At 39.0% G+C, this 23,933-nt stretch overlaps 2 protein-coding genes across 5 annotated transcripts in view; one reads left to right on the forward strand and one right to left on the reverse strand.

Annotated features, from left to right (window-relative positions):
• The first annotated feature begins 436 nt into the window (after positions 1 to 436).
• LOC129744671 (protein SERAC1) lies at positions 437 to 4,840 on the forward strand. Of its 3 annotated transcripts, none has more exons than XM_055737307.1 (6): positions 437 to 1,124; positions 1,617 to 1,939; positions 2,099 to 2,113; positions 2,318 to 3,001; positions 3,065 to 3,328; positions 3,577 to 4,840. In XM_055737307.1, the coding sequence occupies exons 1-6, from the start codon at positions 1,066 to 1,068 to the stop codon at positions 4,677 to 4,679; spliced, it is 2,448 nt and encodes an 815-aa protein (XP_055593282.1). In that variant the 5' UTR covers positions 437 to 1,065; the 3' UTR covers positions 4,680 to 4,840. The 3 variants fall into 3 exon arrangements, with proteins under 3 accessions (XP_055593282.1, XP_055593285.1, XP_055593284.1); XM_055737310.1 differs by having other exon boundaries at positions 438 to 1,124; positions 3,065 to 3,124; XM_055737309.1 differs by lacking the exon at positions 2,099 to 2,113 and having other exon boundaries at positions 438 to 1,124.
• Positions 4,841 to 5,421: 581 nt separating this feature from the next.
• The window catches only part of LOC129747686 (uncharacterized), a 30,449-nt gene continuing 11,937 nt past the window's right edge, over positions 5,422 to 23,933 (reverse strand). For both annotated transcript variants that reach the window (XM_055741999.1, XM_055742000.1), the window contains exons 2-7: positions 18,367 to 19,122; positions 12,890 to 13,098; positions 8,173 to 8,959; positions 7,821 to 8,101; positions 6,417 to 6,563; positions 5,422 to 6,309 (exon numbers count right to left, since the gene is read on the reverse strand). In XM_055741999.1, coding sequence (XP_055597974.1) covers positions 6,191 to 6,309; positions 6,417 to 6,563; positions 7,821 to 8,101; positions 8,173 to 8,959; positions 12,890 to 13,098; positions 18,367 to 18,716 — 1,893 coding nt within the window. In that variant the 5' untranslated portion in view covers positions 18,717 to 19,122 and the 3' untranslated portion in view covers positions 5,422 to 6,190. The remainder of the gene's footprint in view (positions 6,310 to 6,416; positions 6,564 to 7,820; positions 8,102 to 8,172; positions 8,960 to 12,889; positions 13,099 to 18,366; positions 19,123 to 23,933) is intronic.

The raw sequence follows: 23,933 nt of genomic DNA on the forward strand, positions 1-23,933 counted from the left end.
TTTTTATGTTTAAATACTGTTTCATCCACAAACTTTTATTTTAAAGTTTAAAATTTAAACAATAATTCAACTCATTAAGAACAAACAGGTGGTTTTATCAACTACTCCATGAAAATATATTTGATGACTTTTTTTCATGACTGTTTCAGTATACGTGTTATATTCTTTCTTGAGCATAATCGATTACATAAGATAAATAATATACATTTTTATGGGTAATTGAAAATATCTAGATGATATTATACATTTTGTAGCTGATGTTTGCACAAATTAACAAGAATCCTTAATAAATTTTTTTAATAATTTTATTGAAATTTGTGAAATAGTCTGTTGTGTGAATGCATCTGCTGTGTTTTTCTCACTGAATCTGCTGGTGGTGGTGTGATTTGTTTACAAAAAAACTTGTTTTTCCTAAACTCTCGAAAACAGTGTGCTGGCTAGCTGGCTGAGCAACGTCTTCGCAAATCAGGGATCTTGTTGTTTACTACATTAGAGCAGACATCAGAAAATATCGTACGATTCGATGGCAAAAACAGTGCCAGCCAAGCCCCCATGCAACCCCTCAATACTACAGTAACACGGTGCTTAGAATGTTGTGCTATTTTTAAGCTGTGGCTGTTTTAGAGACTATTTAATCGGAATCGTTCGGTGGTTGACTTTCCAAAGCAAACCAGAATCACACCCCAATCGATCGTAGCAAGCGCAAGTGAACGGAAGTGAAAATAAAGACGATAACATTTGAACTGAAGAATATTACGGATTAATTCCAGCAATCAAAGCAACCAGAAGAAACTGTGATTTAACAACAGAAGTGAAGAATAACAATCAAAACAATAGTGAACGGATTTTGGAAGATTGTTTTTGTGGTGGGGGAAACCCTCAAATTTGCTGTGTGAGGAGGTGGTAGAAAGAAGATCTGCCGATAAGTGCGAGTTGCTGCGTAGAAGAAAATTCATGTGAACAACAAGAACCGCAAAAGTCAAGGACACACTTTTTTATCTTATTGAGTGGAGGAAAGACTGCGAAATTTTATCGCCTGCAGGGGAGGGAATTCATACCCGAGCTATGCATATCGAATATGCCAAATACAGCAAACATTTCGCGGGATGTGGACTAGTATCGTTGTAAGTATATTGGTGGTGTGATTTTACTTTTATTTTCAGCTCTCATTCGATGATCACACCATATCGCTCACTGGTGCCTACATTCGGGCGCGTAATGTGGGCCCCAGTGGGCTGAAAAAAATTTAAATATGAAATAATGATGGCACAAATTTTTCAAATTTTAGTTTTAAATGGAGTATTAACGTTATAATTTGGACAAAAGCTCAACAATTTTATACGGGCCATTGATAAAAAAAAAAATTCCAAAATACTTTAATTTGCTCTAAAGAATAAAATGAAATTCCGATTCTGTTACGTGTACGAGATAAAATTAAACAATCGAAATAGATTTATTCGTGATTTGGTACTTCTCGTCATCATCACATTGTACATGTGGCGCCAAAGCGCGACCCCCAAAAGTTCAACTCGAAAATCTAATGCGTAGTATTCGCACATCGCTCGCATAATCAAATCTAATTGCTTTTCTTTTTTGGCCCTTTTCTCTTCCGTTAGCGTTGGTCTCGTGAGCTATGAAGCTTATCGTACTTACTATGCGTTGAACAATCTGGTCGACACCCGGGTTCTGGACATTGATCGTAAACGTCCGGATTATATCTACATCAAGCATCACATCTACCGTCAGTCGCTCCAGGAGCAGCTGGAACAGGAACGCCAAAACAGTAAACTGGTCAACGTGTTCGTACAACCCTTCGGAAAGTGGTGGAAAGCGTTGAAACACTCCGTGGCCTGGCGCCTGCTCCAGATCGCCCAGTCCGGGGATCAGAGCGAGCGACTTAAGGCCATCAACCAGTTGGCGCTCATTGACCATCTGAAAGGTAAATTTTAAGTTTCTATTTGAATCCTAGTTTAAGATGTAAGCATTAAAATTTTATATGAAAGATAAGCTCGTGCTAAAACACCACAATTTGTAATAAGCAAATATTTTTAAATGTTGTTGCCATCGGAATGCACGCTTTCACATTGTAATTATGCAGGGAAAATCAAGAAAGGTAAAATAAATATTTCTCAGCTTATTGATAAAATGATTCATTCTGATTTGATTCAATTCCTTTTGTATTTTTTTACAATATTTATTAGTTTTGAGATATTCAAGAATAATTTTCAAAAAAATAAAGTTAATTTTAATTTCAAACTTACTTCATTTTTGAATAAATGTTATTTTTCATGCAACTTAATTTGTTTTTCTGTTTCAGATTGGGATTTCCAGCACCTGGCCCAACTGTGCGATGCCCAAACGGCAATCTCGCTGGCTCGCTCGAATTGCGACTCCCGGTGGTTCCTGCCTCCGCGTCAATATGGTGTGGTCCAAAGCACAAGCGTCGTCCTGGGCGGCGTTAAAGCACTTATCGAGCATCTCATGCCGCACCGTTGCGCTGAGTACGTCCTCGAGCACACCTTCTCACACCCGCACAAGGAACCGGTAGGCGATGACGGAGTCAATCACCCGGTCAGCATGTCCCACTACGAGGTGGAACTGCTCAAACAATCGCTCAGCTCAATGGTTCATCTGACCACGGTGCGAGAAAATTGCGAGAAGATTATCGAAACCGGAGGACTGCTGACTCTGATTGAGGTTGAAAAACTGTTCAAGGATGACATCGATATGAAGCTGATTTTGTCCCGAATCATTGGCAATCTATCGGTGTGTAACAATCGAGTATACGACTTCTTCGCCTCCGGATGGATTGGCATTTTGTCACGCTGGCATCAAGACATCGATATCCGCATGCAAGTTACCACAGATCTAACCCTAGCCAATCTCGATCGGGATGACCCGAACCGTTTCACATACGAATCGAATGTGTACCCGCTGTATCCGAAAGGGCGCAGGAAGCAGAAGCCCGATGCGGACGTCATTTTCATTCATGGTCTTTTGGGTAGGTTTATCAAAGTTAAAACCGATAGTTGCATCTAAATTAACCATCTCAATTTCTTTCCAGGAGGTGTATTTGTAACGTGGCGTCAGAAGGATCTCAAACCGCAAGCTGCCAGTCTTCTAGGTAAGAAACATGTGGCGGTCAATTTGGTGTCTTGTACTAAAAAATCTACACCAACGACAACGACGACTCCAATCTCGGACTCGGATTCGCAAACACCATCCTCGGTCGTCTCCTCTAGTGCCAAACAATTTTCCATATTTCATTGGTCTGCGAAAAAGTCTTCCTTTGATGAGGATACCCCCACCGGTTCCGCTTCCGTGGAAGGTAAGACGGGTTCGTTTCTCTGCTTTGTTAATTTTTTGAAAAAAATTGTGTTTGAAACACAATCTCCAGTTTGGCTTATTGTTTTCTAAAAATCTTAATTTGATTTTTCCTAATCATCTGAATGGACCGAAATTTTGCAAATCCGAGATTAGACTAATAAACGACCTAAAATCTCCAGACCCTTTTAAAGCAAAATGCTTCCAAATCCGTGGCAGCCTGTTGACAATTCATTTTTCATTATTTTGCAGAAGGCATCACTACAGCCAAAGACGAGCTTCTCACACTCCAGCCGACACCGCCTAAGCCACAGCCCCAGATCAGCGACACCGACACAAAGGAGATCATGAAAGCCCTCCAGGAGGACGATCCGCTCAGCTCGGAATGGTCTGTGGTATACCCGGACCTGCCACTGGTGGCCGATGAAAGATACACCAGTCCAGGGGCTCGTCAACTTGAAGGTCGTTACAGTATTGCCGGTGACAAGTGGCTCCAGGAACCGCTTGGAGACGAGTCAATCGGTCGGTCCTTCTGCTGGCCCATGGAATGGCTGCCGAAGGATTTTCCCAACATTCGAGTCATTGGTCTCAACTATGATTCTTCTCTGTCTCAATGGGGTGCCAGTGGTTGCCCCTGTGAGAAAAATGATGGAAAGTTGGACAAAAGAGCTGGAGATTTCCTCCAGAAACTTGCCAATTCCAATGTGGGCAAGGATCGCCCAGTAGTATGGGTAGGCCATTCCATGGGTGGTCTCCTAATTAAAAGTATTATCAACCAAGCTGCCGCCAGTGATGATCCCGAAATTCGGAGGATCGCTGAAAATTCTCGAGCTGTTATGTTCTTGGGAACGCCTCATCGAGGAAGCGCCGTTGCCAAGCTAAAGCAACACACATCGGCACTTGTCTGGCCTTCGATGGAAGTCCGTGAACTGGAAGAAAATTCCTCCAACCTCCTGGATCTCAACAAAACGTTCCTTAAAACTATTGGCTCTCTCCGACGGAAACCGGAAATCATCAGCGTCTGCGAAGGTATTCCCACAGTACTAACTTCATTCAAACTACCACTTCAAATCGTTACCGAAACCTCGGCCCGCATTGACGAGGGAGACTTTTATCTGACCAAAGAAGATCATCTGAACCTGAGCAAACCGATGTGCAGGCAATCATTCCTCTATCAGCGACTCATCAGTGCCATTTGGTGCTCGATGCAGTCGGGCAAAGAGTCTCGAGAGGCTGAACCGGAACGTGCTCCGAACGGAAAACTGATCACAGTGGAACGGAAGCAAAATTCTGCGTTCAACGATTTGTACCGGCAGTTGCGACAGTTGGACAAGTTGTTCAATATATTCCTATAGATTGCTAGATAAATCTAGCCGCTGCATCGTTGTTGTTTTTCATTATTGCCTTCAAACACACGCGGTGGACAAAACCCAGAGGTATTATTTACCGAAATGCTATTTATTTACACTTTGAACTAAGTCAAATTCGTATCGAATAAATTTTAATCGTTTTTAAAGGTCGCGTAAGGTTAGATGATCCGAAAGCCTTGAGCAATAGGGTATTGATCTCGGTTTTTTTTGAATAGGACTGATATTGAGATCTTGATTTGGGAGTGCAAATCTATTCGGGAATTTTTCAAAGTTATAATCAGCTTAGCGAATTTTCTACAAACGTCGGTTGTACCTTGTTGTGGAGTGAGTTTTTTTTTTTAGTTTGACGTTTCCTCTAAAAGACGAAATCATCCACCAAAAGCAACAATGGTGTCCAAGATTGAAGAAAGAAGAATACCTTTCAAAGTGTAACAATTGTGTGAAATATGCATAGAAGGTTTGCACAATGATGTTTTGTCTGATCTGAACCTGATACATTGGACATCATAAAGCTGCGTTCATCAAGATATAAAAAAGATCTGGAACAGGACAAAAAACAGGAGCAAATTTTAGAGGCAGTTGCAATGTGGTTGTGGAAATACAGACTGTTGAAGACCTTCCTAGCTAGCCAAGTGATGGCAACATTTGGTGATGTAACATCAGACAATCGGCGCTGAATCATTTGGTAAGTGAATTAATATCATCATTCATTGAAAATAAGCTCGACTTCGTTTGGTTGCTGGTTTATTTAAAAGACTAATCTCTATTTATCACATTGCTTACATAATTATCAATTCATTTTCAATGATAACTTACGGGTAAACTTTTACAAAAATAATGTTTAGAAAAACTTTTCACTTCCTTATTCATTTCATATAGGTATTGCTCACAGTACTGAATGGCGACTGATTCACTGAATTGTAAAATTCTATTGAAATCTGATGATTAGAATGCTTATTTTTGGCATCGGTTTAAAGCGGAAAAATCTGACGAATAGTAAAAGTTTCGTATACGGTTAATCTGGTTTTGGTAATGTCACCTAGTTTACGTATTATCATCGCTCTAAGGCTCAAGTACATTTATGCTTGCTATCGATCTGGCGTTCTGACGGTAACTTATTTTTAAAACTTGAACGGTTCTAAGAACCCAATTATGTCACATCCGTTTGAATTTAAAAAATATTTTATTAACAGGTCTAGCGTCGCATTGGGAAAAATATATTGTCTTTTGTCTTTATGAAACTTTTAATAATCTTGAGGAAAATATTTTGATATTTTCTTGACAAGTGGATTGAACTGTTGAGGAGAAATATGTTGAAAAGATACAATTTTATAATGCTACGCCAGAAATGTGGTAGTTCTTAGCTTCAAAATTGGATAAAAGTTCTACCTAGGTATTAACGATAAAACAAACTCCTGCATAAAACAAAAACTAGAGAATATTTTAAAACAAATATATCTATTGTTGTCCTTTCGACGGGCTTCCTGTTTCCGTATCTAGCTGACTTTATTAATCATTTTGACCAGCTCGGTGTAAAGAATGCATTGGCGGCTGCGCGGTTTGCAGATCTCTCGATGATCCAAATGCACACCGCAGACCTCTCCGATGCCGGGATCTGTAAAAAAACAATTACTCATCAGAAACGTAACTATACAATAAGTTTGACTGTTTCTTCCAAATAAAATATTTGCACGTGTTTTCGGCTCGACATAAAAAACTTACCGGCTGAATCAATACCGACGATACGCAGGTAGAGGACCGACATCAGTGTCAGGGCCGTTTCGACAAAGCTGAATACGTCAATTTTCAGGTGCCCTCCACGGTACAGAGCCACGAAGCGACGATGGAGCTCCAGAATACTGGGACAGTCTGAAAAATTGAAAAAAAAAAACAACACTCATTTTTTAAATTGAATTTATACGACTTCTATGGTAGAAAAATTGAAAACTTAATAATGGTTTAGTTTATTCTGGATCTGAATTCGAAATTTAAATTTTGAATCTAAACTTTGAAATTTTAAAACTGAATTAATCCAGAATCCTGAATCTGAATTCTGAAATCTGAATCTGAATCTGAAATCTTAATCGCAAATCTAAATCTGAAATCTGAATGTGAAATCTGAATGTGAAATCTGAATGTGAAATCTGAATGTGAAATCTGAATGTGAAATCTGAATCTGAAATCTGAATCTGAAATCTGAATCTGAAATCTGAATCTGAAATCTAAATCTGAAATCTGAATCTGAAATCTGAATCTGAAATCTGAATCTGAAATCTGAATCTGAAATCTGAATCTGAAATCTGAATCTGAAATCTGAATCTGAAATCTGAATCTGAAATCTGAATCTGAAATCTGAATCTGAAATCTGAATCTGAATCTGAAATCTGAATCTGAAATCTGAAATCTGAATCTGAATCTGAAATCTGAATCTGAAATCTGAATCTGAAATCTGAATCTGAAATCTGAATCTGAAATCTGAATCTGAAATCTGAATCTGAAATCTGAATCTGAAATCTGAATCTGAAATCTGAAATCTGAATCTGAAATCTGAATCTGAAATCTGAAATCTGAAATCTGAAATCTGAAATCTGAAATCTGAAATCTGAAATCTGAAATCTGAAATCTGAAATCTGAAATCTGAAATCTGAAATCTGAATCTGAAATCTAAATCTGAAAAAAATCTGCAATCTGGATCTGAAATCTGAAAACTTCTTGGTTTTAGCAAAAAAGGGCGTGTTGTTCTAAGTTTCCAACGTTTCGATCCTTATTTGATCTTCTTCAGGGACTAAAAATTGTCTACACATGAAAAGGCATTTTTTTGGTAAATTGTTATCAAGCAGAACCAACTAATAGACGCTTTTCTTGTGCCTGAAAAAGATGGATTGAAAAGTTTGAAACGTGGAACAACACGCCCTTTTTTGCTAAAAACAAGACTGCAAGCCCAAAAAACTCTACGAAACAAAATTAATAATGATGTCTAGACATTTTCTTAATTCTGTCACTGAACTTTTAATCGTAGCTATGATTTTTGGATCTAAATTCTGATTCTGAATACCCAAATTAATTTCTCAAAGTACTGTGTTATCCCTTGATTTTAGAAAAAAAGATGTTCTTCAAGATACTTACTCTTCTGTATCTCGGTCAGCTCCACTGATTGGCGCAGCAGGGGCAGATTGAAATCCGCCAGCGGACTGCCCCTATGCGGAACAGAGTAGAAGAACGTTCCGCGAGAGGAACGCCACAGTGCCTCGGCTGCCGGACGTCCACTTTCCCACGCATCCACAATGATCTGCTTAATGAAGATACCGCCCTTCGAGTGACCGACCCACACGATCGGATGCCCCTTGCCAACACCCTTGGCGATCAGCATGTCCGCCATTTCGCGGGCACGCTCTACCAAACCGGATCTTATTTAAAAAAAAGAAAGAGTCAATTAGTTTTCTAAGGTTCAACTCCATTTTAAGGAGTTGCATCATACCGATTCCTTTTGGTAATCCACAGTGGGCGCCAGAGGTACGGATCGGTGGTGTAGTTGATGGCCATAACTCGAACCCCGGGACAATCGATCGGTAACCAATCCCCGGGCCAACAGGCGGACCACGAATCATCCTTCTTCGGCTTTGGTTTCCGTTTGCCGTGGTGATGTTTCTCGGTGTAGCTCTGCGATATCCGAGGTTTCGATTCCTCGTCCTCGATGCGTAGTCGGAATGTGGGAAAGCTGTACTCCATGTCATCTGCGAACTGAACGTTCTCCGGTTGGCCACACTCGTAGGTGAACCGCCTCTTTCCGTATCGATACGAGGTCGATTGTTGCTGTTGAGATATTTGACTGTATTGAGGGCCCTCGTCGCTCCACTCATCATCGCTGTCCTCTTCATATTTGGGTTTCTTGGAGTGATGGGACGGGACAATCAGATTGGCCCTGGAATGTCTTTGGCGTTTTGGTGGCCGTATTGGCGGTTTCGGTGGGCGCTCGAAGTGCTCGAGCTTTCCATCACTGTTCCACAGCCCTTGCTTCCAGGTGTTGACCAGTGACCCATGTAGACCATGGATCAGGATGATATCTGCCCTGATCGGTACTCCAGCAGGTGGTTCTGCCAACACAACCAACTCCACACATTTATCAGGGATCTCTCGGAGGATGCCAGCCTGTTTCGATTGCACATGTTTCTTATTTTTTCCAGCAGGACCTTCGATCGCTCCTCTTAGACAGGGATCCTTACGAAGTTTGATCACCCGAAGCAGTGGATTGATCCGGTGAGCAACTAGAACAACCAGAATAAACCATGTTAGATACGAGAGATGTGGATGAGGCTTGTCTACGCCTAGTAAGCTAATTTCCTCCAGCAGTGGTAAGTTTAGACTTAGCACTGAAGAAGACGACCGCAACATTCTGGTCACGTCGAACGATTGATTGTCTTAGGTTCCACACGGAATGGATGCCTCGCGCGTTTGGGGATTACTGTGTGTTGTTACGGAAGCGACTTTAAGTTCGACGTAAGAGTATGACTAATTGTTAGTATGGCATTTAGCCGAAAGATATTTTCCCGAAGCTCGATAGAAGATTTAGAAACATTATGAAAACAATATTTTTTTAACTTTGCGATTAATCAGGGAATTCCAAAATCCTACCGTGTCAGCAATCAATTTTGGAAGGTGGATAAATGATATTTTAATTTGGAATTATTCTGAATGATTTCTCAGAATAGATCATAATCTGTTTCGAATTCCCTATCAATATCCCTTTCCAGTTCCGGTCAAGTAAATATGTTTTTTAAATTCAAAATCTTGTTTTTTTTCTCAACAACTTGTAGCTCACATGTACCTTTACAAATAATTCGTAAGCCAACAGTTGTTAAAATGAGATTCTGAACTGAATACTTATTTAAATTGTTGATTTTGAGTATTCCTAGTAAAAAAGCATTATTTAAGCTATAAATATCAGCCTCAAGAGGCGTTTTTCTAAGGGATAGAAATGCCACAGGTTCGGTTAAGATGTTTCGTGCCATCACCTTTGAATGCCTGAGAATTTGTCCCGAACAAATTACCCGGGCCGGGCAATTTAGGACAATTTGTTTTGGAAAACCCGGCAAAATCAGGCATCTCATTTTCATTTATCCTACCCAAAAACCCAAGTTATACCTATTCGGGAAAATATAAGTTAAATCGAGATATTACTCGAAGAAAATCAAAAGGAAGACGAACGACAATAATATGTAAGGTACACCGGGGTAAGTGTGGACGGGTTTTCGTATAGTTCAACTTTAAAAAATCATTAAAAAAATCAGCAGTGGAGCAATTTTGATAAATTGACGTTCAATGTGATGCAGAACATGTTTTTTACAAAAGCTGAAGAGATGAGCTCGATAGAAGCAAAGCGAAAAAAGTTATCACGCAAATCGTTATGGACGGCTGGTGTCTTCACTTACCCCACTTTATGGGGTAAGTGTGGACGGTAGATTTTCCTTTTGATTTCTCAGGAAATTTTCAAAAAATTTGTGTTTTCTTGGTTGAATACGTTACTTTATTGCTCGAACCGTCCAAAATTTTGAAAAAAGTTCATGATACTATAATTATAGTGTGTAATTTATGTTACAACACACGAGATCCGATTTCATCAAAAACAAAGAACAAATAAGTGCTTTACTCAAATTTTCATGATCCGAATGCTTAATATAGCTAAATAATACAACTCATAAAGGATGAAAGATAGAAAATTGAAAAAATGTGTAAACATCAAGCCTTTTTAAAGCCGTCCACACTTACCCCAGGTAGGGGTTGGAGACAAAATTTTAGTTTTTTGTAAATAAACTCTTATTTCTTAATTTTTAACCGCCGTTTCTTTTCCTAACTGGTTGTTTGGAATGTAAGGATGGTTTCAATGTAGAGTTTTTCATCGAGAGCCAGCTAGTTTAGGAGAAATTTGCAATTGAAAAAGATGCACATCAACTCGACATCGTAGTTGAAAATAGAAAATTCCGAAAAAGTCGCTGTAAACAACCGTTATTGTCTGAATAGTACCTTTTTCACAGTTATTGGATAGATTACAAGTAAATTGAACATTCTGCATCAAAAGTTTGAAAAAATAGTGTACAGTATTGTTTTTATAGCCATCGTCCACACTTACCCCGCGTCCACACTTACCCCGGTGTACCTTACTTGAGATTTAATTTTTCTTTAAGCAAACACATCAGCAGCGATCAAAAATCCGGGCAATCTGGAATGCTTGCTATTAACAGAAGTCGATCATAGACTGAATGTTAGTTTGAACACACTGACGACGCTCGAATCTTTTACCTTTCGTTGAATTTTCAATATGAATCAAATATTAAAATTAAAAATAAACAAATTCACAAGGAAAATTTAAAACACGTGTCCTTCTGTTGAAGGTTAATGCCTACTTTGTGAGGCAAATTACTGTTTCAGTGATTTTCCTCATTCTGACATGCTTTGATGATATCGTGTTTAAATTTCATTTTAACGAGAAAATATTTTAAATGAGGGACTTTAATAAAAGTTAACACATTCTTATTTTAAATGATGAAAAGTCAACTCTGAAAAATGCCATTCGGGCAAAACTGTTTCCCCTGAAGAAAAACCATCTTGGAATTCAACCTAATTGGATTTACTTGCCACCAGCTGGCGCTTAGGCTATTTTCAGCCCTGAACTTGGGGTAGGTGACGAACGAAAGGTATCGATTTTGTGACCATAACCGATTGGTTCTGGATGGACTGGGCACACAACAGACATTCGGCTGTCGTCCTCCCGACTTTTCTGCTTGCCTGTTGACTTATTGATTGGAAGCTTGTGACAGTCAATCAAGTCTTACGATACGAGACTGCCCAACACAGCTGACATGCAAACGTCTTCTTCATATTTGCGGACAAATTATGAACGTTTAAATTTCTTCATTTGTTGTATTATTGAGGACTCGATAAGTCTTTTGAAAGGTTGCTTACTTCTGATTATTTTCAAAAACTGACATGCTCAAATCAAACGTTTATTTTGAAAAAACTAAGTTGAGTCTAATTACACAATCTAGAAAAGTCTGAACAATCTGATTTTTGCGATCCAGAAGCCCTGCAGCAGAAATTCTGGTGAAATGAAGTCCTATCGCCAGTTCAGATATTTATCCGATAACTGTAAGCGATGATGGCATAAGCTATTACGCCAACAAGTAAACCCCTAAACCCCCCCTCCTCCCGTTTGCACGGCCTTGTGTGCATGTAATATATTTTTTTTATTGAATTAAAGAAAAACTTTCAATTTATCATGGCCCACAGCTTGAGTCAACGGGCGGGTAACTTACCCTATTTTATAAGAACCGTACGCTACTTGAATTCAAATAAAAATTTCAATTTTGTTGGCGCCAATTGAGGATTCTTAAACGGATTTTCGAATCACCATATAGGAGCAACCACCGTGCCTCGTGGTGCTGTCACTCAGAGGAGGAAAACTAAAACCCGTCATTCGCCCAGCGAGTCAACTTATCAATTGTCTTAATATAAATTTTAAGTCAGTGGTTCAATGCTGGTTGCCGGTTACCTATAGAAGGTACAGCAAAAGCGCGCGTCTCTGACCGTTCAATTTAAATAAATAAATTAACCGGGCACCTTTTGTTGCTGTTTCACTTGACGAGCTCGTGGCTGCTGATGCCTAGAACTGTGATATACACACGTTTGTATTGTTGTTCTCTTGTTGTGTTTTTTTGTTTTTCTCTTATTTTTTCTTATTTTGGATAGCTACTAAAACGGAAACGTTTCTCTCGGGTGTTTACTTGTCCTGAATTTATGACTGTTTCTCTAGTTGGATGTCTACTGTGGCATTTCTCGAGAGCGAAAACATTTAAAGCCCTACCCCAACAAATGTCGCGCCTATAGGACATACATCAGCAAATGTTAAACGTTTGTTATTGTTGATTTCAAACGACTGAACTAACAGGCTGCGATTGTTGAGAATGCACTCGAAATGAATCATTTATCAGACGAACAGAAGTATTGATAACGTTGATTGTTACCAATTCGGTTTAAATTGAAGGTTTATTGTGAAATATCGAAAATCTCTGATCAAATCTAAATACGCTTTTTAAAAACAGATTTTTTTGGTTTTTTTATGTGATTTTAAATAAACCTGGGTGTACCCTAAAGCCTAAGATTAATAGCTAGCTAGATGCCTGTAGCAAAAGGTCACTCACCTTGTACCGAGGATAAGCTCATGGAAACGGAGTTGGCGGCGGCTGCAAACAGCGTCGTTAGTAGGCCTCGACTTTCGCGTAACTTGCGCAGTAGTTGTAGCAACCGGAAACCCCGGAGTCCATTCCAACCCCGAGCCAGTCCATGGGTAAGCGGGAGCAGTAGACGGATGACAACGCTCAGCGCAACCCGCATTCGATTGCTGGGAGATCTGAGGGAGGATGGCAAAAATTTTAAAAATGTTAAAATGACAAAATTTTCAATTTGTTGAAAATCTTACAAAAATGGAAAAATACAAACAATAATAATCATAACAAAAATGACAAAAAAAAACAAGAATGTCAAAATGGACAAAAAATTACAAAAATGATAAAAATAATCACAGAAATTACCTACAAAAATGACAAATATAAAAAAAATAAAAAAATGACTAAAATGACAAAAATAACAAAAATGTCCAAAATGATAAAAATGACAAAAAAGACACAAATGACATAAATTTAAAAAAAATGACAAACATGACTGGAATCACAAAAATGACAAATGTTTTTGTGGTTTTTGATAAAATAGCCATTTCAACTATTTTTGTATTTTGTAATATTTTTCCATTTATTTTATTTTTATTTTAAATTTTAACAAATTGTAATTGTAATGGTCATACATTAATACACTAAACTTTTGTTAGAGAAAGGCTAGGGTACACTATCCCACTAAGGTTTTTACGTATTCATCTCCAACATTTCCGTGAGAGGAAAGAAATAAGATAAAAGTTATAAAGTTTTTATGGAATGACATATATTACTTAAATGAGGTCACCGATCAAATCAAATTTTCTTTCGCAAAGAACTTTTCCCCTTGTTAACTGAGTTTTAGGGAAAAACTATAGACATTCGGGTGGTTTGAAAAATAACACGATGTTCCAGAATCCAAACAAATATGAAACTATATACAAACGTTTGAGTTCAATGAGCTGATACTTGAATATAAGAAAGCGCACCTGGCGGTTAACTTTGGAAGTCAGTTATGGTTATATTTATATTCTTAAAAATACTCCAAAAAATTTGTTTTTATAAGAACATACTCGCAAAATTCGTGAATAATTTATTATTTAGGAATTTCCCTTTCGATCAAAAGCTATAGATATCAATGATTAAAATCAGCCTACGTAGGTAGAAAATGGTAGCACTTGTATGAAAAGATTCATCGGAAAGCATTGTTTTCAACATTTGGAAGGTATTCAAGTGCCAACTTTGGTTAAATCTTAGCCAATTTTCGCGTAGTTCAACTAAAGATCATTTGCCCTATCTGATTTCTCTTTACTTCGAAATCCACCTTGGATCTACCTATCTATTATACAGTAGAATCTACATTCTCCTTTTTTGGTACTCAAAATTAAGTTCGACCGAGGTTCAAACATAGTTCGATTCAAGGAACTTAAAGTTGAGTTCCATTTTTGGTTCAAAACTGTGAACTTTTGAGGCCTGCCACTGAAGTGCTGTTCTGAACCAAAACAACTTAAATTTTGAGTTTGAAAAAAGAACCGTGTAGCGATCAGCAGTTGGAAAACTCTGTTTTGTTAAATCAACCTCACCGGATTGCTGATTTAATCGCAATATAATCGCTTCCGTAGCTATTTTATCTGCGTTTTGTTAAGTTGAATGAAAGCTCAAATTTTTAACACTTTCAAATCATTGCAATTTTGTATCAGTTGATGCTGGTGAATAGAATATTGCAGTATTTCCAGTAAATAAACATTTTTAAATGTGAAGTTGCTGATGAAATTCTTAACATATGTAGAAAGGAAAATTAACGGACGAATATTACTCGCTTGTGGTACCACCGATATAAATTTTTCTAAACTGGCTAACCAGCAAGTTGAACTATAGAGCTCGCTCATGAGTAAAATACTGATTCACCAATGGTGATGCGAGCGACCTGACTCTGGTCAAGTTGCAATACAATAGGGTTGTAAATATATAAAGACTTTCATGACGACCGTTAGAAATTATATCAGAGTTATTCACTAATCGAACATTGAATTCGAAAACATATGAGTATTTTTAAACATTTCATGAAATTTCTATTGGCAAAAAACTTACGTAAGCGCTATTCGATCATACTATTATGTGTATAGCACCAAACCGAATAGCGACAGTTTTACTAGCGACACTTTTTACTAGCGAGATTCCTGTCACTCGAAGGCTTGTTATTCTTTTTTCCAGTCCAGTAGGCGATTTTCATGTAGTGCATAAACTTTGTTTATGTTATTTACTGTTGATTTTCCTTAGGCCATCAATCGCGTACTCCAAGTCTCCTTGGAAACTCACTATACGTCGTAATGATTTTCAACGTCGCGACGTATGCGCCGTGTCGCTAATAGGCAAAGCTGCTATGATTATTAGCGCTCATATTTTGGTTTATATCTGCATGTATAATACTTGAGTTACAGACGTCAACAAGCCTAGTAGACACTTCGTTCGTCGTTATGAAAAATCGAACTAATATTTTCAAGAACATCCATACAAAATTGCTACTAAGGCAGCGAACCATCTCTAGTTAGCCTAGATTTTGAGTTGTTAGGGGAAACAAATAAAATTTTCACTTGTTCTTGTTAGTTTGCCTTCAGTAAGAAGAAACTTTTTTTCTTGAATTATCCACACGAGGTTTCATTATTTGAACCGAAGTCGAATACATATAACATTTTTGGTGACGAGTATTCAAGTCCTAAAAAGAATCAAGCGAAAAAATAAATCGTCGCAACGGAAATCCGGTCGAAGTCTCGGAGATTTTCTTGAGGAGGAAGGAGATGTACCTGCAGCTTCGATGGTGGAGTTCATGTGTCAGATGGCAAGCCAGAACACTCGTCTGATGGCCCTTCTGAAACAATTCCCCGGAAGATGAAACCCAGCAGCACAGTGAAACTATAGAATCTCTATCAACTGCTATCAAGAAGTTCCATTTTGATCCTGAGAATGGGTAAATGTTAGCCCACTGGTTCTCTAAATACGAAGACCTCTTCAGGCAAGATGGTAAGAACCTGGACGATCCGTCAAAGGTGCGACTATTGCCGTGAAGCCTGAGCGTCCCGGTCCACGAGAAATTTTTGAATTACCTCTTACCAGACCACCCACGCAATTTCACAAACGAAGTCGACGATTTCGTGACATACGCTGGGGAAGTCAACCGGCTGTGTGAGGAATTCGAGCTACAAAGACTCACCGCTAACCAATTCAAGGGCCTCGTATTAATCTGCGGTCTTCAGTCGGCAAAGGACGCCGATATCCGGACATGTCTCCTATCGATGCTCGAGTCAGATGCAGCTGATATCAACATCGACGGTTTGGTGACCGAATGCCAGCGACTGTCAAACCCCAAACATGACGTAGCGATGGTAGAGAAGAAGCATTCATCTTCCTTCATTTTCATTCCTGGCGGTTCACCAAACAAAACCACCACCAGCAGCATACGGTAAAGTTCCACCATCTTCGTGCTGGCAATAATGTGGAGCAATGCACTTCGTTAAGAATTACACTTTCTCCAAGCACACTTGCAAACAATATGGAAAATTAGGCCATTGAGAAGGTTACTGCAGTTGCTCTACAAAATTTTCTGCAACACCATCCGCGGGCGACAAGATCAGGCCGAAGAATAGAACAACGAGAACGAAAACGATTCAATGAAAACATATTCCAAGTCGAAGGCGATACCTGACTGTCAACTTCAACGGTGTTCCAGCAAAACTTCAGCTCGATTGCGGTTCTGACATTTCGGTTGTCACAAAAGATGTCTGGAAGAAAATTGGCAAACCAACAATAAGCGCTACCGGAATGAAATCAACAGCCGCATCTGGGGAACCCAATTCATCAGTCACCATATTAAGTCACTTCAGCCTAGGATCTAAACGTTTTTGGTCTTGACTGGATGGACGCATTTGACTTGTGGTCGAAGCCGCACTTTGCAATTAGATAAATCTTCCACAATTACCACATATTTAACAGTCCGGAAGCAGTCCTTGCAAAGGTTCGTGCCGACTCTGATGTCAGTCGTGCAAAATCTCTACCTCAAGCAAACCCACAACCGTGACCGTCAGCCGATGGTCCGTGGCAACGTCTTCACATAGATTTTGCCGGTCCTGTGGAAGGATTCTACTATCATGGTTGTCGTGGATTCCTTCACAAAATGGCCGGAAATTCTTCACACGAGATCTCCAACAAGCTCTACCACAAACGTTTTTCTCCGAGAAAGTTTTGCTCGCTTCGGAGTACCAATGCTTATCGTGACTGACAACGGTAGCCGATTTGTAATCGCTTTGTTCCGGACATTTTGCGAGGAGTTAGAAGTTGTTCGCTTACGTACAGCACCGAATCATCCGTAGTCAAATGGCCAAGCGGAACAGTGGTTTGTGGACACTCTGAAGCGACCTTTGAAGAAAATCATTGGGGGAGGAGAGACATCAACTGCAACAGCACTTCAAACGTTTTTGTACATCTATCGTTCTACACCGTCTGCCGTGCTAGGTGGGAAATCACGTAAAGTTCTTCGATCCCAACTAGACCAGAGGAAGATCCGCTTCAGCGATAAATATTCAGGAGCAAAGGTCCCAATTCCATTCAACATTCTGACGGGAGAGTTTAGTCTTCAGCAACCAATGATTACTGTACCGTTCGATGGCAGAAATGCTGCCACAGTCATTCAACGATCAACTGACATCGTACCAGAAGATGAACAACATTCCATTCCTGACGATCATCCTGAACACGTCGAGGTCCTGCAAATAGACGACAGTTATTCTGATCTTGAAGGAACACTTCGGTCCGACTTGCAGGAATCTGGTCCGTCTTCGTGTTCAACTTCATTACAACAACATCCCCTGCCGATCTGTGCGGATTTCAAGTAAGCTAGACTACATCTGCTATTAGAAAAAAATGTTATATTCGACTTCGGTTCAAATAATGAAACCATATGTGGACTATGAAGGAAAATGAGTTTATTCTTATTGAAGGCTAACTAACAAAAAAAAAAGACAAAAGAAGATGTGATCGCTACCCCTGCTGGAGTGGTAAGCAAAAGATTGATAATTTCAACGGTTTAGTTTGCTATGACGATCCTGACAAATAATACATTTAAAACCTTTCAGAGGGACAAGATCCTCTACAGTGGGATCTTGCAACCTTCTTCATGTGACCTCAGGTAACAGAAGATAGAGTGCTGTGGAGATAACAGAGTTATTTTTGTACTGTCGAAAGCGAAATCGCATAAGAAGTCAGAACCACGCCCACAGTAAGATTTTGTGAGTATCATTCGAGTAACTTTCAAGTAAATGGGGTTCGTAGAGAGTGAAAAGTTAGCGTAAGCTTTCTAAACAAAAACTCAAATCCAGAATTAATATTAAGTCAATATGAGCTTTGAACTTTGCATATTGCGGCATACTGGACTTTGAACTTAAACACGTAAAATAGTTATCAAGAGGGGTACTTACTCCACCATCACGTCCATTCGGTCCGACTGGCAGCTAAGCTTCATTTCACAATCGGCATTTTTCATGACTAATTCATCTACTGAGCCAACCGCCAGACTAGTGGTAGTAGACGTTCCGGAGGAGGTGATCCCGCTCGTGGTTGCCGTCCCCGCTGCAATGCAATGGCTCAGCACTGTTTCATTTTGCTGCATCAAACTGCTCGCAGTTATGGCAAACTGAATGGCCTGCGTTCCTTCACCGAGATTTGGCGGCACCACCAGCTGCTCCCCGGAACAGTAAAGTTCCCCTGTCAGGTGGGAGCTTTGACTTCGATGATGGACGTTTTCCATGATCGTCATTGTGCGTTCCATTCCTTTGTTAATTTCAAAATTTAAACTTGTTTTTTTTTACTATCACACAGTTACGATTGTTTCGACAATTTGGTTCTAAACTATAGACTTATCTTAAACAAGGGCACATTGACCGAAACACCCCCTTTCACTTCTTCTTTGTGTTTTCTGATTTAAACAACAGAAAAAAAAAACTTTGAACACTTAGGCGCTTCTTGGTGGTTTAATTTTCGCTTTGTAATCTGCAGTTCTGCTCAACGCGAGGCTTCTTCCGCTCGCCTCGATGCACTTAACTTGTCGTACACATTCACCATCAGTGCTATCCCGTCGACGTTCGCCACTCATTATCACTCGGTTGTTTTCCTCTTCTTCGTGTGCTTCTTAACTTTTTGCTATCGGAAGATGACTAATATTTGAGTCGTTTTATCTGCAAAAAAAGGAGAAGAAATAAATCAGAATTATTGACTAAATAGCAGAGATAATCATCGAGTTAATTAATTATTTCAGTTTCTGTTGCTACATTTGATGAAAATAAAAACCGATTAGCATGGCAACGTGTTCGGTCAAAGACGTACCTCCGATAACATGGCGGCCGAAAGTGATATTCTATCAGCAAGACCGACCCCTAATAACGACACCGCGTTTAAGAACAATGATAACAGCCTACATGTGTTGACTTGAATAAAAATGGAAATTTCGTTCACTGGGTGATAAGAACTTGCGTGCCTGACTGACAACGGACGGACGCAACACAAGCCGGTTGTGCGAATATTTTCGCAAACTAAGCTTTGTTCGGATTATGTAGATAAATTGGAAAGATTTTTGTGTGATAGTAACCCGATATGAAACGCACTTTGACGTACAGATAAGAAATAAGATATTAACGAGCCAACAACTCAACAGAAACACCGAAAATTTAAAAGTGTCACCTTTATATTTCAAAGAAGAGACACATTGCGCTTTTTTTCAGATGAACATATTTGAACAGATAATGATTGTCTAAATATTTGCATCCGCAAAGATGAAAACAATCTAACGGGGATAATTCGTTTGCAATTTTTCAAAAACAAGTTCCTATTATCAATGAAACTGTTTCAACTCACCGAACATTTTTCGGCACCATGTGGCGCGCGCAATTAAAAACATTCATCACACACAGTAGGCTCAGTTGAGTAATCAACGGCTGTCAGTTATAGAAATAAACATTCTGTAGGTTAACTTTTCATTTTACCTTTTGTTAAAACTTAGTTCGAAGAGAAATGGTAACTAAATGGCTGAAAATTGGAGATTTTTTTGGTAAGAACCTTGAGAAAACACCCTTTATTCGTTAAATTCGGTTTATGTTCTCGACTATTCATCTTCAGTTCCCCATCTACGTTTAAATTAGCTTGCTGAGCAGAACAAACTTGCACTTCATCTTCAAATGCTTTCTCCAAATTTGACTGAACCCCAAGTGCAGCTTCCTGAACGTAACATAATTCGCCGGACTTAGGAGCAGAATTACAACCAGCAACGATTGGCTTCACAACAACTTAGAAACTTCTAACTGAAACAGTTTCTGAGCCAGAAGCGCTCGGACTATCTTAACCACCAATATTTTGAACTCCAGAAAACATCTTCAATTCTTCAAATCGTCTTGACTGAGACAATAAGCTCTTGAAGCAAGGTATCGAGAACGTACAGTGAAGCACACGTTATAAAGGTTAAAACATACAGTCTTTTCTAAAAACCTGATAATTAACATTGTAGAAAAATTCGAAACCATACACATATGTTTAAGTTTATATACCGCAAAGAGCATGCCAGTACTTCCTTCAAAGGAATGTTCGCAATTTCCTTTGGAACAATTATAAACGTTATTGATTCATCACTAGGTACCTACTAGCGTCAAAATTTCTTTGATCTCGTTTCATGTAAATTCACAGGAATTACCGGTTTTCAATTTGCAAGTTTCTTGACGATGACATTTTGTTTTTAAGGAATGTTCTAGACTAATTCTCTGGCAAGAGAAAACCTATAAACAAGAAAATTCCATTGTATTTACTGTTCTTAAACAATTTCCACCATATTTCTTCATCCTTAATATCACTCCGTTGGGTGGCCTACCGGTGTTAAAATTTTCACCAACAAACCTCGCACGCCCATTAGTAAAGTTCGAGTGGCAAACAGAAGTTGCTGTCGGGCGTGCGATCAGTTACTAAGACATTTTACCGCCTAGTATTTATTGCTAACCGATTGGTTTAGTGTGGATTGACCACCATGCAGTTCAAGTAGCTATTGCCCGGCAATTTGCTGGCTGTAAGAAAACGAAAATAACTTGTCTGACCTCTGATACGAGCTTTAACCTCCATCGACTCGGTGGGGAGGCTCATTCATAAATTTTCCCTAGCTCAACCGGCTCAAGAGAGGGAAAATTACAATTTGCCAATGACGTTTGATACTGATCTTCACATATCGATCATCGATTCAATAATTCGAAGCCAAAAAAAATTGTTCGTGGGCTAGAAACTATTCACTATACAATCAATATCGTTCAATATTCTTCCGAAAACTATCCCAAAATTTTAAGAATATTTATTTACAAAAATTAATCGAAAAATGAATTCAGAGCTCACGATTCGTGAATTTTTAAATTAAACATAAAATCCGAATTTCAACTCAAGAGTTTGAAAAAACGAATTTAAGATAATGTTTATTAACATTAGCTTTTATTCACATGTCAATGTTCAATCCAAGTGCCACAATAAAACTTTCTGTTTTTTTTTAGTAACGCATAGTTTTGTAACCTTCTTCAAAAGATTCAAACAAATCTTTTGATGGCGAACCTATCCCTTTTTGAGGGATCAGCTAGAGTATGTAGGAAGTTAAACTCAGAAAATGCTTCATATTTATCATATTCATCTTCAGTTCAGACAAGAGTCTCATTCCATAGCTTACTTTTAAAGCTTTAACTGTTTCAAAGAAGTATTCAAACCAAAAAAAAAAAAAATGTTACTGAAGAAAAGTTCACTTATCTAGAAACAATAACTGAGGTGCCTTAAGAACTTGTTGCAACTTGCAAGTAATGCATGCAAACCAAGAAGTTAGATAGAAGCGAACACTTAGCTTTGGGACTTTTACTGTTGATTAACAAACGGATTGTACTTCGGGTTTCCATCCATGCAGATTCAACCTACATATGCTAAAACCATCAAACCGCTGGAATAAATTCTGCTTAGAAAGAAAAGGGTGCTTACACATTAAAGCCAGATTTTAACTGATTGCACCCTGGAAGCGGTTGACCGTGCCTGATGACTCGGGAAAACCCGTGGGGTCCTTTTCACTCGCTTGATTATGATTATTTTTGATATTTATTTACTAAAATTTTCTTTTGAAATTAACGAAAATGCAGAGCTTGATAAAAACACGTCATTCTTCAGTCGACGACTACTTCGATCTCAATTCGTAGATTTTTTTTAAATATGCAATTAATCTAGAAAATGTCTTGGACCTTCGATTTACAGTTCCAAGGAACGCCAGCGGCTTCGGCGTAGTGGTTAGAGTTCAAGTCATCTACGCCAAAGTTCATGAGATCGAATCCCGGTCATGGCATACATAGTACACTTTCTGTGGTCTGGTGGTTTTAGCATTTGCGAGATGCTAGCCATCATTACTTCGAAAGATGTGCGCTTAGAAAGAGACGAACCAGCCCAAGGCTGAAAGTCTCTATAATAAGAAAAAAAAAAAAAAAAAAAAAAAAAAAAAAAAAAAAGTTTCAAGGAATTGATTGAAGACATTTCCTTAGATAAATGAAGAAAATTTTCGCTGCCTTTTTATTGATGTATTTGTCAAACAACTACTTATTTTAAAAAGGCACCCTGTGATTAATTGCATCACTTGATACATATTGTTCTGTTAGTTTACACATCCGCCAAATGATAGTCTTCAGATTGTCCGGATTTTCACGACAAAATTTAAAAAAAAAATCCTGTCCGGTTGCCAAAATCATGGTTGCCAATCATGCCAAAAGCTCGGTTAAAACATTAGCTCGGATTTGACCGGATTCGTGCTGTAAAATTTCTGAAAATCTTAGATTAGAAAGAATTCAAGGTTTTTAACGTTGGTTCTTTGAGGTCTTCTAACTATTTCTCGATTTTTTAACAGAATTTCGTTGGAATCAATCGTTGAAATAATTTTAGCTCTCGGTTAGTTTTACGGATCGATTTCTGGCTGCCTGGATTCGGTAGAGTTATCTGTTATTTGTTTATTTTCATCAACAGATCACATATTGATTCAAATGATGGGTTAAAAATTAAAGACAAACTACAATTACACGGAATTTACCCTATACAATACTGAAAGCACTAAGGATTCTTCTTCGGAATAATTCCCTCGAAACGTCAAAATCAAAATGATCGGAGAAGCGGTTAAACGTGCTTATTGCACCAATTAGCGCTGTATTAGCTCTGTAGTTATTCTGTCGAAGAGGAGCAAAGAGCTGAAGATCAAGATTCCTCAAGCCTCGAGATCGTACGCTGAGTTGAAGTGCTTCTAGCAGTGCGGGGCAGTCGGGTCTCGACGAAAGCAGATCGGCGACAATAGAGGCCCGTGTTGCGGTCCGGCGGGCCTACAGCGTGTCGATGTCGATAAGGCGGCAGCGGCTCTCGTAGCTGGGAAGTCGGAACGGGTCTTATCAGTTCTGGTTCCGGAGAGCGAAGCGCATAAAACGCCTACGCCACCATACAGCCGAGGCATATTCGAGGGACGATCGAACCAAGCTGCAGTAAAGACTCTTGAGACAATAAATATCCTTAAAGTCTTTTGTCATGCGTAATAAAAGACCCAGGCATCTGGAAGCTTTATCCAAGAAAATAATCAGCCGATAGCGGGAGCCGCTTGCGTGAAAACGAAATTACCGTACATTTGTTGCGATTCAAGAGAAGGCAATTGACATCGCACCAGACGGCGAAGATGATAAACTGGCTCTGCAAGACGTTGCATTTTCGGGGCTGTTGATGGGTTGAAACAATTTCAAGTCATACGCCAGTCTTGGTCCATCGAGAAGCAGCAGCACTACGTTGAAGTAGATCAGGAATATTATGGGTCCTAGGTGGCTCCCTTGAGGTACTCCAGAAGAGGCAGGGAATTGATTAGAAAATGATTCAGCTGATCGTACAGTTTCCGTTCTACCAGGTAGCTATGGAACCATTCCAGTAAAGAGCCGCAAATACCGATGCGATCTAGTTTGGCTATGGCTAT

Source organism: Uranotaenia lowii, chromosome 2 (genome assembly GCF_029784155.1).
Source record: "Uranotaenia lowii strain MFRU-FL chromosome 2, ASM2978415v1, whole genome shotgun sequence".
Taxonomy (NCBI): Eukaryota; Metazoa; Arthropoda; class Insecta; order Diptera; family Culicidae; genus Uranotaenia; species Uranotaenia lowii.

Coding starts and splice junctions, on each gene's coding strand:
- LOC129744671 (XM_055737307.1), top strand. CDS start 1,066: ATGCATATCGAATATGCCAAATACAGCAAACATTTCGCGGGATGTGGA. Junction 1,125..1,616: donor GGATGTGGACTAGTATCGTT/GTAAGTATATTG, acceptor CTCTTCCGTTAG/CGTTGGTCTCGTGAGCTATG. Junction 3,002..3,064: donor TTTCATTCATGGTCTTTTGG/GTAGGTTTATCA, acceptor ATTTCTTTCCAG/GAGGTGTATTTGTAACGTGG.